Raw genomic sequence first — 13039 nt, 5'->3', positions numbered from 1 at the left:
ACATTTTTAATCATATATATAAATATTAAATAAATTTTAATTAAAATTATTTTATATAAAATTATTTTTAAAAAAATTATAAGTATAAATACTATTGGGATACCGAACACACCTAATCTCGTAAGGTTGGAATTCTATCACTGTATGCAATGGCTGGCAAGAATAATCAAGGCTCAAAACACGGGCAATTCCAAGAACCACGTAATGAGAAGCTGAACTTAATATCATCACCCCCTACTCCAAACCTTGACGTCACTTGCCAATATATTAGTATATTAATCTGTATCCCGCAGCAAATCACTATTATTTTTTAAAAAAATATTTTCAATTTATTGAATCCAATAATTATATTAGACCTAAAAACCTAAAACCTAACATGATTTCTAGATTTAAGTAACTTGAGTATGATATATTTATTAAACCTGAAAAAATATCAAATAAATTGATAGTAATTATACATTTTTATTATTAAAAAAAATAAAAAAACAAATAATCAATTACAAGTTATTTATAATACATCTGCATATATCACAATATATATAAAAAATATATATGCATATATATCTAGAAGATGTTTAGCTAAATTTGACAATCAAGAAATATCTTATATGTCTCCTTCATAGTATAGCGCTATTAATTTTTTAAGATATATAAAATATGTATCAATAATTTTTTAAATAAAAAATAAAAAACAACATGAAATAGTAAGATATCTTTATGTTCGTCTTTATACATCATACCTAAATAAATTTAACCATCAATTTCTATAATAAAATATATTTAAAGTTACAGTAAAAACATCACACAAAGCTAGGGGGCTAACAAAGATTAAGTTACCCGTTGATGGAGTTTCTTTTTCGTATCCTACTGTAAATGCTTTCAATACACTCAATTATTTAGTATGATTGTTATTGTCATTGAAGTTGTTTTTTAAAAATGTTTTAAAATTATTTATTATTTGTTTTTTTTTATTTTAATATTAGTATATCAAAAAAATTTAATATCAATTTAATATCCCCAGCTGAAATTAGAGAAGGAGTTAAAGGATAGTCCCCACATTATATATACATTAACACATCAAATCAAGATGTTTTTGTTTTTTCTTACAATCACCATGTGATAAAGAAAGAGTTTAGCAACTCTTGACTCCAGGAAATAACAATGCAGGTCAGCGAAATTATACTTTAATTAATTTCCCTAGATCAATCTCCAATTTTAATTAAAAAAAACTCCAGTTTTAGAAGTATGAGGTGTCCAACTCCAGTTCTGAAAAAAAAGAAATACGAGCACCATTTACCTAAATTTTCAAATTTTTTTAGTTATTATTGTTCTTTATTTTCCTGTTTCCTAAGTTCATTGTGTGAAATTTTCGACCCTGCCCCAAATCAATCTAGGTTTACTTAGGAGAAAAAAAAAAGGCACGTTAAAAAATAATCTTGATTAAAAAATTCTAGTTATCAGGTGAAATTTAAAAAATAATTTAATATTATTTTTTAATATATTATTAAGTGGAAGGTTTTAAAGTTTTAAATTTTCAAGGCTTATTATTATGCTTAATCTTATTAAATAAAATAAAATAAAATAATAAGAATGGAGTTCATATCACTGGTTTATTATAATTAAAAATAATAATTTATTAAATGAAATTTAGAAAATAATTTTATATCACAATGATATTAAATTTTTAATATGTGAAAGTGGTATTGAATCTACCTATCCTTGTCCTCCACCAAAAGTATCGACAAAAGGAAGTGTAAAATGTAAGTTAACAGGTCCTTGGTCAAGGCTTCAACAGGGAGTATGCTGTTGACATCCTCCATTGAAAGCAATCGTTGTTTCAGCAGAAGATTCTGTTTCCACCATTAAAGCAATTCTGTTCCTCTAAAAAAAAAAGGAGGAACAGTTCTTTTAGGCTGGTTTTTCAGGAGCTATGTGTATACGTTGTTTTTCAGCGATGAAAGTAAACTCACTGATGTTACCCTTCAAATCTAAACAAAATCTCATTTTTCCTCGAGGATCCTCACAAGATTTGTTCTTTTTTTTTTTTTTCCATTACGGATTGGCCAGTAACTGTATTTTTGCCCCTGCTTTACTCTTTTATGGATACTTTAATGGTTTCACATCCCTCATGTCGTAAAAGCACTTTGCAAAAGCAATTCTGCTAGTTCTCTTTTGAGAGAACAGGACCATGTCCTTAAGAGGATGAACTTGTTTCTTTGGAACAAATAATTCATTTCCATTCCACAGAAATTAGTAAACGTGTTTTCTTGAAATAAATAAAACCCTGTTCCTATCTTCATCTCCCAAAATACTAAATGTATTTCTGGAGCAGCCAAAATATCAATGCCGAATAATTCCTTTTTTTCTTCTTCTTTTTTTTGGGGGGCTTGAACAAGCAAGATGCAACCCAACGTTTTTCTAATCACTAAATAATCAATTTCATGTTAACCAGGTTTCTTTTCTTAATAATGTTTTCTTCAGAAACAAAATCAATAATGACAATGATAATGCCTCAACACTCAAGCGCTAATCATGACATCTTTTTTCGTGTCCGGGGACAGTGATCTCGGAAGCAACAAGAATCACGTTCATGATCAAGTTTAGCCACGTATATAATACAAAGGAGTTCTCGGAATCCTATGTAAGGCTCCCATTAGCCATCACACCCTTCTTAATGTGCTAGATCCAAGCCGGGCTAGCAATTCTTCCCCAGGTAAGCATCTTGTCCCTAAGGAGAGCCAATACTGTTACTTCTGGTAAACAGATGTTGCTGTCTCAGTAGATGTTACTACATAGATGTTGCAACTTATATCTTACATATTTTGATGATAAGAATTACATGATAAATTAAGACCAAGCAGGAGATGTATCTTGGTTTCTTCTGTAAATTATGCAACTTTACATCGTGGAATTTTAATTGCTTAATCCACCTGCTTACCTGCAGTGAAGCTTTTTTGGCCCTTCGAATTGATATCCATACTGGGACGAAGGGTGTCACCCAACAAGCTGGAAGATTTGTGTACAGTTCGGTAACACTCTCGAACTAATATAGCGAAACATTATTATTTCAACTAATAATTTGACATGAGCAGATCATCAAGAAATTGGTATGGCCCACTGAAAAGAGAGCATTAAAGTTCTTGTATCTGCAAAAGAATAACGCAAACCAGCATCTGGTCAATCACGTTATGGATTCAATAGCAAATAGAAGGCGGGTTCTTGGCTTCTAGTGAACCTGAGTGAAAAAGAAGACACCATAACACAGATTTGTTTCCCAAGAAAAATGTCATATGCTGCAAGACCACATAAAATAGGAAGAACAGTTTTATCTTAGTATGTTGTGCTTTTCATATAACTATTTTTTTCCCGTTGACTCCATGGTCTACAGGATCATATGCAAGGGAAACACATGGTGTAATTATCAAGGAAAGCACTTTAGTTAAATCCCTAAAAGAGTGAAAATGGAAATGAAAAGGTGAAAGAGAAACAGAAGTTGATGAATCTAGCTTAAAGTTGATCACACCCGGTCCAGTGATCAAAAGTATTAACAAGCAATGAAAATGAATCCAGGTGACGACACCTATTTACTTCAACAAACCTGACACCATTTTTCAACTGGCAAGCTCAAGCACTCGGCTGTTGATAATCACTTCAGCTGACATAAGTTTCCAGGGGTGATTTTGTTGGTTCAGGCCAACATGTATAATGATTATCAAGTTCCCAATCTACTTTCCTATTTATTGTATCGCTCTACAAAACCATCCATCTAAATGCCATACTGATTACTAGACATGATGCTCTATCATTTCTCTAACAACAGAAAATGGCAAAAACAAACAATTTTGCAGACTCAAAACGCTTTCAACTGTAATCCTGAGAAGGTTCCATCTTTGCAAGCCAATCCATTATGAGTAACAAAGGTATCCAGAGTTCTTAGAGCATTCAAGTAAACCATTCCATGGGCATTTGCATTTCTTCCAGTACCACAATTCACCAATATTAATCTCTCAGGTTGCGGTGCCCAAGAAAAAAGGCTGTGTTGTGATTCAAGCTCATGCTAAGTAGCCTCAAAATGATTTTTATGCTACGAAACCCAAAATTCTGAAGGAAGAGTTCCTTCAGAATTGACTTCGATCCTGTGAAACATGGGACAGCCAATTGGTTCGAATTCCAGATAAAACAAATTAAAACGGAAAACAAATATCCAACCCTCTCTCAGTCTGCAAGCACATGAATTTCTTCTAAATTTCATCTGAACAATGGCAAATTATATCCCGTTTCTTGCTTTAGAATGTCGAAACCCCAAATTATCTTGATCAAGAATCACATATATAGAACTCATAAAAGGATAAGGTTCTCTCATTTCATATACCTTAAAAATATTAAAAAGAACTTTAAATTTAGTAAGAAAAAAAAAGTACCGTTGGAACGAAATCCTCCATCAGTTTTGGTGGTAACCCACTCTCCAGTCTCTCTGAGCTTCTTCCCACTGTTCCCTGCTCCAAGAACTCAGACTTCTTCCTTTTCTTCTCTTGGTCACTTATAACCATAAAAAAAAAGGGTAACACGAAAGGAGAATGCCCATCAATATTTATATATGTATCCTATATAGAAAGGAGAAAGTCAAGAAACAGTACTGTTGAGAAGGGGACATACATGGGCTTCTCATAGTCACGATAACTGCCAGCACCAGCGACGCTTTCAATGTTCTTAAGGTTGAGCTGTTGTTATCGTCTGTTTTGGATTTGTTTTCTTTCTCGGTAACGGTAGAGTAGTGGTGTTTTTGGTTCTGGTACTTGCTGTTGTTGTGGGAACTGGAACTGGAACTGGAAGAGGCTTCGGATCAGTGTTGGATGGTGGAGATGGAGAGTTGGTATTGGTGGGAAGAAAAGCAAACACTCAAAAGTGTTTTGGTCATGGAGTGGCAGGATAAGCAAGCCATGCCCATGCGTTTTTTGTCTCTGGCTGTTTTTCTCGTTTTTCTGTTAGAGATAAACAAAAAATTCTCAATAATTTTTTTAGTTATTTTTAATGTCATGATCATGTCACTTTAACATCTTCAGCTGTGTGTGCATTTAAATCATCTTCTACCTAAAACTTTCTTTATTTGTTTCTCTTACTCTTAATTTTTCTTTTATTTATTTGAACTTCAATAATATGAGATGATTAGTTCTTGTAGGGCTGTGGGCATGTCCATTTCTTTTTTCATTACAGTGGATATATCTTTCCATAAGCGAATATATCTTCTCCGGATAGGAACAAAAAGCTGCAGCACCAGATTTTATGTATAGGTAAGCTGCAAAATTATGGCAGACCAGGCATGACAACGTGTGGAGAGACATTTAAAAATGGGAGTATAAGGTAATCAAGCTACAGCTGTACTACGAATAAAGGCATAAAATCACTAAGGCCCAACAAGAACCACTGAAGAAATCTTATCTTTGTAGATTCATAAATTTCATTAGGTGATTCTCTAAAGGGGTAAAATTTTATCAGCATTCATGTATACATTCATACAACTCTTGGCAACTGTCTCCAGGTAACTACTGACTTCAAGATTTTGTCTAATCATGTAGGTAAATTCCTCAGCAAACGCAAAGCTCGTTTCCATTGTGATCTTTCTGACAGGATAATTCTCCTCAGAGCTGGCACCGCCCCAGCAGCAAGAATTGCAGCATGATTTTCATTATCCATGCTTAGATTATATAGGATACATATGGCTGCTTCGACTGCCTTCTCACTTCCTCCCTCTATTACCTTCACCAATGGAAATATTCCTCCATCAGAAGCAACAGCTCGAGTGGCATCCACCATTCCCTCAGAAATTATCCTGTTGAGTTCTAATACCGCAGTTTCTTGTGCTTCTAGAGAGAAAGAAGATCTCATTTGGTCTATTAGTCTTGGTATCTTCTCGTAAAGGGTAACTTCCATGTTGATTGGATTCTCAAATCCAAGGATGGGAGTAGGACCGTAGAGAGAGCCGAGTTTAACAAGGCAAGCAGCAGTCCAATCTTTGTACTGAAGAGGAATGTTTGATTTCAGGATTTTACGAAGCAACTTGGTGAAAAGGGAGGGGTTTATAGTGCGTCGAAACAGTTCCAAATCAAGAAGCTTAGTGAGTAACCGGGAAGCTGAAGATATAGCAAGACCAACCTCTTCAACTTGAACGGCATGTATTTCTGTCTGCTGACTGTCATCATCAGATTCCAGTTCTGCCAAAAATATAAAAAAACAGAAAAATAATCACATCTGAAACAGTACAATGAATAACAAATTATACTGCAGGCAGCAAAATAAAATAAGAAATGTGATCCATAACAAAGACAATTCATCAATATAGATAAAAATTTCAATTAAACACATTTTTTGTCACTAAAGAAATCAAGTTCGTTTTGGAATCCCCACAGCAGCCAAATTGTTAAGGTTCAGACAAAATTTGGAATGTTTCTCACATTATTTCAAAAAAGAAAGAAAAACAATTGAAGGTTCATACAAGTTCTTCGAATACTTTTACAGTGATAAAAAAAACATTATTTTCAATGTGCCTAAAGCTAGAATTTGTGAAAAGGAGACCATTCACATGCATTTAGTCACTAGTACTTCAGCAAATAGCAGCTAATTGTCAAAATGTTTTTAAAAACCTGCTTTAAAATCACATAGGTTGTAATACAAAAATCAAGAATAAAAGCAGTAGATACGTCAAGAATAAAATTAATTAATAGTCAGTAATACAAAAATCACATAGGTTGTATGGAGTTGCCTGGTGGATAAAAGCAGTAGAACAACAGCAACAGCCAACAACCAAAAGATGTTAAATTCAGTTTTAATATCTTGAAAAGTTTCAATCAAAACAAGTACTAATTTACAAATTTCCAACCATTGTTTAAGCGCAAAAACATATCACAAGATAACTTCATTTTTGATTTTTTTTTTTTTTTAATGTAGAGGCAATCATCTCACATACCGTTTAATTCTATTTGTTGGAAAATAGCAAGCAGACCAGATTCGATATTCGCTGAGATGACTGTGTCCATGCTTGAGTCACTAATTGCTAAAAACTCAAGGACAGAAGCTGTTTTTCTTTGTAGCTTTGGGGATGGGTGCTTTAGCATGTCAACTAGGCGAGCAAAAACATCCAGGTCCAACAAGTCTTGTCTGTGAGATTTGAAGGTCAACACAAGTGTCAGTAAAATGATTTGTCATGCATGTAGTTAATCACATGATAAATCACTACACTGGGTTCAACAAATGCATAAATGGTAAATCATTCACAGAAATCAAAATCCTATTTCAAGATAACTAAAAAAACCTTATTTCCAGATGGCATCCTGACAAAATATCTCTAAGCCTGACCCATTATATAATCTGCCCATTTCTGTTAAATTGCCCTGGACAGATAAGGTGGCCCTGGGTATGGATTATTGAAAGGCATGCTTTTTTTTTTTTTTGTAGGAGCTCCACCAAAGCATAGCTGTCAGGGACCATTATGACCATTATGCTATCAAACACCAATGCACTAAGTCAAGCCTGAGCGGTGTAGCTCAACTGATCAAGTCCTGGGTTTACTCTCTAGAGATCACTAGTTCGAGTTCTACAAACCTCATGGCCACTAACTTCCCATGAAGAATGTCCGTGGATGGAAAAAAATCTTATGACCACTTCAGGTTATAGTTATAAAGAATATTTTAATAACAATCTAGAACTTTTTTCCTTCCCAAGAATATTTTGTCAAGCAAGAAAGACATTAGAGTAAATTTCAAACACAAAAGTTTTCATGTACACCTTATATTGTCCAAAATCACTTGACAATGACTAAAGAGGAAAAGCTTGGATTTTGCATGCTACTTCCACCGAGAAATTTTTATACCAAGACACAAACTTAAATGAGAACAGTTACAACTTTGGGTACTCTGCATCAACAATCAGAGTTCGACACCTGAGTAAAACATTTTGTGTAAAGAGAAGAGAGAAATGAATGGTGAAGAAAAGAAAAATCTGATTTTGGGAAGAGCAAAAAATTTAAAAATAAAATAGAAAGAGGATTACCTGGTATTTGTTTTTGACTTCAGCATTTCATCAACTTTTCTACTTAATCCAGTAGAAGCATCATCACCTCTTGCTGCATCCGATTCCTTTTTAAATCCATTAACCGGTCCATCATAAAACTGCAATGCATTAGAAAACCCGGTAAGCATATGGAGAATTCTAAGCTTTCACAATATGTTGCAAGAAGCAGGCAACTGACCTTCAATTTCATTTCCCTATTAGGGTCTAAGATTCGAGACAGTAAATTCAAGGCCTGCATTACATCATTTTTTACAACCTCATAAGCAATTCATCATGATAAACAACATATTTGATGGCAATATATAAAATTAATATATAACTACCTTTTCCATCATGTTTTCAGACATCTCTGAGTTCTTTAAGATGTTGATCAAGGGAGCCATAACACCTTCAGCTTCAATTGTCTCACAAACTGCATTGCTGAATCAAAAAGATGCATATTAAAAAAATACTAATGAGAAGTGCCATGCATCAAGAATACAGCAACAGCATAGAAGGTATGATATGAAAAGGAGAATAAAATTCAAACATGAAGTTGACGATTCACAAGTCTCTCTCACTCTCTCCAGCAGCTTGAGAGTTACTTCCACCCAAAAGAGAGTTTGATATGACCTCCTAATGCTTTTAGAAGGTAGTTATCCCATAAAAAGCAAGAGTATTGAACACCAGACTAGACTGGATGACTATGTTGTGCAGCCTAAACTGATCCTAATTATAGCTTTGTTTACCAACCTCTGGCATCAAGATGTCTTACCAATTTTCAGTTTGGTCACATAAGTGAAATAGTTGTTTTCATTGTGATTAAAAAGAGCAGAAACCCTAGCATGCGGCAACCTAACCAAGTGATTAGGGCATATCATGGTGTTATCATGTATTAAAGGCTTATAAAGATGGTTCAAAGAATATCTCAACTCTTTGGTTTCTTATGAAACAGCCACTGCCATATTCTCCCTGCCATAGTTTCAGATTCTTCAAATGTGTAAGTTGCCCACAATCCTTCTATTTAGTATACCTAGCACCAGAAATTTAGAACTAATACAACTAGAACATGATGATAATGTCGAATCCAACAAGATATTGACCTTGCCAAATGCAGACACCTTTGACCTCATGAATCATATGGAGTGACCGCATTGCTAGAGAACAAAAGTGTTAGTTTCCAACATTATCTGGGATGCAAAGACAGATTCAAAACAAGAAAGCTAAGAAACAGCACCTGATAGATAACTTCTCCAAAGCACCAACAGCAGCAAGTCTGATAGCATCATTGTTATGGTCCAAGAGCTGAATTAAGTTCTTAACTGCTCCAGCTTCCTTAAATGAATTTCGCAAATGTTCATTGATAGATGCATCAGCAATTGACTCTGCAGCTCTGCAAATGGCTGACTCATCTTCAAGTTCAAGAATTAAAACCAATCTGGCCACCCCATCTATCCATGGCAAAACTGTAAATTGCCTCGTTTTAGATGATCCACTTTGAGACAATTTTGTGTCTTCCACTTCTATAGCCCCTGTACGAGCAAGGAATTGTTGCTTAGATCGTCCAATTATTGCTTTCATCTTAGCTTCCTCAAGTTTTGCATTCTTGTCATCAATATTTAATCCAAGGAGCAATTCCGAAGCACCAAACCTTGAAGGACCTTTAAAAGTATGTTCAATTTTTGAACCATCAGGGAGGCTTGGCCATGAATGCAAAGCTGGAATAAAGGACCTATATGCAGCTGCACCGATTAATGGCACAGGAACTAGACCTTCCTCCATGACAAGGATTCTATAGTATTGATTCTTACAAAGTTCCACCAGAGCATTTCTAGCTTCCTTCCTAATGACCTTGGATTCTTCATCAACCGCAGATTTTAAGAAATTCGCCTGCAGTCAATATCATAGGAGATTAGTCTTCTTAGAATACTTAAAGCAAACATCAAATGAAGCCCTTTTAAGAGTGGAAGAGCTCCATAAAAGACTTTATATTACAGGATTTCTTCATAACTTCGCCCTTTACAGAAATAAGACACTAAATGCCAGATTGGGCAGCCCACTAATGCGCATCATACTTTGGAAAATTCAAATGTCTTCATTGCTGAAGGGAAAACAACTGCAACAGCAACATTGAACTTTTGACCAAAAGAAAATAGATCAGCTATTTCTTATCGTTGCCCACTCCAACATCCATGTCAAGCCAGGAAAAAGAAAGGTTCAACTATTTCTTATCGTTGCCCACTCCAACATACATGTCAAGCCAGGAAAAAGAAAGGCATCAAAACCAATTGAGAAAGCCAGACAAATCCATTTTAATACTTTTTTCAGTCATAGAAGTTTTCCATTTAAAAAGTAAACCACCGCAAATCAATGACATTATCCTGCACCAAATTCAACTTTCAATTTGTCTGGTTTTAAATGTTGACAGAACCCTCACCAACTTAGGAATAACCCCTGCTTCAACCATGATGTTGTGGTTGGAGTGGGTCAATGTCAAGTTTGCCAATACTCCTCCCGCTGCTTCCTTCACTCTAATGTCCTCATCTTCCAGGGACTTAATCAGTAAAGGTAGGACATCAGGGTTAGCAATTTTCACTCTGAGCTTCTCATCCACAGACAAGTTCCAAAGAATGCATATACTTTGCTCCATCACCTGAAACATGTTTACACTTTACTTCAATGAACCAATTTTCAACACCAAAAGGTAAGAAGAGAATTTCATTTGATGAAATAATTTTCTATACCTGAGGAGTCAAAGAAGGTTGACTGAGCAAACGAGTTATCTCTTCAATCGCTCCACTTTCTGCTACTACATCTCTGTATACATTGACTGAAGATATTGATCGTAGGAGGCCAGCAGATGCTTCGCATGCAGAGCTCAACTCCGACTGAAGAAGGTTTACAATGAGATTGATGCATCCCTGAAACTGCATGATGTTATCAATGCACTTCTTTCCTCCAAGTGAATATTGCCACAGTGCCACTATTGCTTGTTCTCTATCGAGAAGATCGTTATCTAGCCCAAGCATCCGAACAAACAAGGCCACATAGTTATCACCGAAACTAGATGAGCTACATTTTGAGTCCTCAATATTCTGAAATTAGAGAAATGATGCATCAGTATTAAGCATAGAAAGAGGAACTTTTGCCGTCGACAACAACATATATTGCATTAATAAGGAACCCTGAATTAGTATAGCTAGGTAGTAATTTATCACGTTTTCAATCCAGACCACAAGTTTCCTTAAGAAAATACAATAAAAACATAATATAAGAATTACTGATTCTAAAAAAAAAATACAAGAACCAAATTTAGCTTCTTCAAAAAACTTTAGCCGGTGAAAGGAATAGGTAAATGGCCAGCACTTTATCGGAAAACAATACTGATATGGGCTCCCTATTTTTTCCCCTTGGCTCCATGATTACACAAATCTGAGAGAATCAAAATGAAAAAAAAATAGAAATAATAATAAAAAAAACAAATAGAAACTTAAAAATTCTAGGCCAGAACTCAAAGATACTGCCATCATTCATCGTAAGGAAGAAAACCCATAAAGAGGCACCATCAACATATCACCACAACATGAATCAAAATCAAGAAACCATTGCTTGGAAAATCATTTTCAATCATATATACATGTTACATTGGCAACAAGTAGACAGCAAGAACCAAACTTGGAAAACAGCTAGCAGTGTAGGAATTAAAGACTAGCCTTTTGTTGTGGACTGGCATCAATGGCACCACTTCCACCGCCATCAGCACTGGCCCTGGTAAGCACTGCGCTTTTGGAGCATAATTTGGAGTTGAAGTTGGAGTTTTTATTGTTAATATGAAAATGGGAAGAGGCTAATGGTTTTCTTCTTGTGGGTCTAATGACATGCAAGAAGGTATTGCAGGGAGTGTATTGGAGAGAAGGGAGGTTGAGACTGGAGTGAGTTGGGATTGTTAAAGCCATCATTTCCTTCTATCTAAAACTGTAAAAGAGTAAAGAAAAACAGAGAGAGATGATAGTTTTGGCAGAGGTCAAAGGGTTTATGGTGTCTATTATTTACTGGATTTAGGGTTTCTCGAGTCAATCTTGAGAGAAGGAGGAGAATCTTGGGGGGTTTATCCTTTTTCTTCTCAAAATTTTTGGGATTGTTTATGTATTTAATTGTGGATATCGGATGTTTTAGATTAAGAAGTTGTTCTAGATAAAAGGAAAGAAAAAAATTGTCCCATGGCACTATAGAGTGGCAAACAGATAAAAGAAAAACTCAAAGTGTTGCTCGTGGCTAAATCTTTGTCGTGTTTATCACTCTGTATGAACAATAAATAAATTCCTATCCATGAGCTCATTTTCATGCGCTGTTTTGAATTCTATTAAAAAAATTAACACAAAAAAATATTTAAATATCATTAATATTTTTTTAATATAAAAAATTTTAAAATTATATAAAAATTAATTTACTGTAATTTGATCAACTTAAAGAATTAAAAAAAAAACATTAATAACCAATAAAAAATATAATTTGACTCAAAAATAAATTATGATAATATTTTAGATCGATTTGAGTTAACTTAAATTAATTTTTTAGTTTGTATATTAGGTTATAAGGGTATAATAATCATATAGATAGTCAATAACTAAATTATAAAATTTAATTTTCAATAACTTAATATTAATCGGTTAGTTTTTTAAAAAATAATAAGAAAGACAACATAAATTAACCTAGGTTAATCTGATAAACTTATGTCTTAGATTGTAAGACTATGACAGCTTTATAAAAATATATTAAAATAAATTATAAAGTTTAATTTACAATCAATTCAATGCTGATAGATAAAATAAAAAAAAAACTCGAGTTAATTTAAGTTAATTCATCAAATTCGCTGCAAAACTAATGAGATAAAAAAACTTCATAGAAAATAAACAAAAATAAATTATAAATTATACTTCTAAATTAACTCAATATTGAATGAAAAAATTAAATAAAAAAAATAAAAAAAACT

The 13039-nt window shown here is 34.0% G+C and overlaps 1 protein-coding gene and 1 long non-coding RNA gene across 5 annotated transcripts; both read right to left on the bottom strand.

The window, feature by feature from the left end:
• Window positions 1-2384: 2384 nt before the first annotated feature.
• LOC105125148 (uncharacterized) lies at window positions 2385-5046 on the bottom strand. 4 transcript variants are annotated; one of them, XR_842189.1, is made up of 4 exons: window positions 4657-5046; window positions 4422-4539; window positions 3599-4136; window positions 3153-3235 (listed from the first exon to the last, which is right to left on the bottom strand). It is a non-coding gene; the product is annotated as an uncharacterized LOC105125148 (long non-coding RNA). The 4 variants fall into 4 exon arrangements; XR_842192.1 differs by lacking the exons at window positions 3153-3235; window positions 3599-4136 and adding an exon at window positions 2385-3146 and having other exon boundaries at window positions 4657-5043; XR_842191.1 differs by lacking the exon at window positions 3153-3235 and having other exon boundaries at window positions 3484-4136; window positions 4373-4539; window positions 4657-5045.
• A 303-nt stretch (window positions 5047-5349) lies between these two features.
• On the bottom strand, window positions 5350-12315 carry LOC105125138 (ARM repeat superfamily protein). Its single transcript, XM_011025448.1, has 9 exons — window positions 11760-12315; window positions 10791-11141; window positions 10484-10699; window positions 9284-9936; window positions 8391-8487; window positions 8246-8299; window positions 8047-8165; window positions 6965-7155; window positions 5350-6212 (listed from the first exon to the last, which is right to left on the bottom strand). Exons 1-9 carry the CDS (start codon window positions 12003-12005, stop codon window positions 5569-5571), a joined length of 2571 nt encoding a protein of 856 aa, XP_011023750.1. The 5' UTR covers window positions 12006-12315; the 3' UTR covers window positions 5350-5568.
• Window positions 12316-13039: the final 724 nt, after the last annotated feature.

Source organism: Populus euphratica, unplaced genomic scaffold, assembly GCF_000495115.2.
Source record: "Populus euphratica unplaced genomic scaffold, PopEup_1.0 scaffold1.1, whole genome shotgun sequence".
In the NCBI taxonomy this organism is placed as follows: Eukaryota; Viridiplantae; Streptophyta; class Magnoliopsida; order Malpighiales; family Salicaceae; genus Populus; species Populus euphratica.
The sequence above is the reverse complement of the archived record's forward strand: the minus strand, read 5'-3'. Positions and strand labels throughout refer to the sequence as shown.

Excerpts from the sequence above, each read along its gene's own strand:
- LOC105125138 (XM_011025448.1), bottom strand. The coding sequence starts at position 12,005 with ATGATGGCTTTAACAATCCCAACTCACTCCAGTCTCAACCTCCCTTCT. Across the intron at positions 8,166-8,245 it reads ATAGGGAAATGAAATTGAAG|TTTTATGATGGACCGGTTAA; the intron begins GTCAGTTGCCTG and ends AATGCATTGCAG. Across the intron at positions 6,213-6,964 it reads CCAACAAATAGAATTAAACG|AACTGGAATCTGATGATGAC; the intron begins GTATGTGAGATG and ends TATTTTTGGCAG.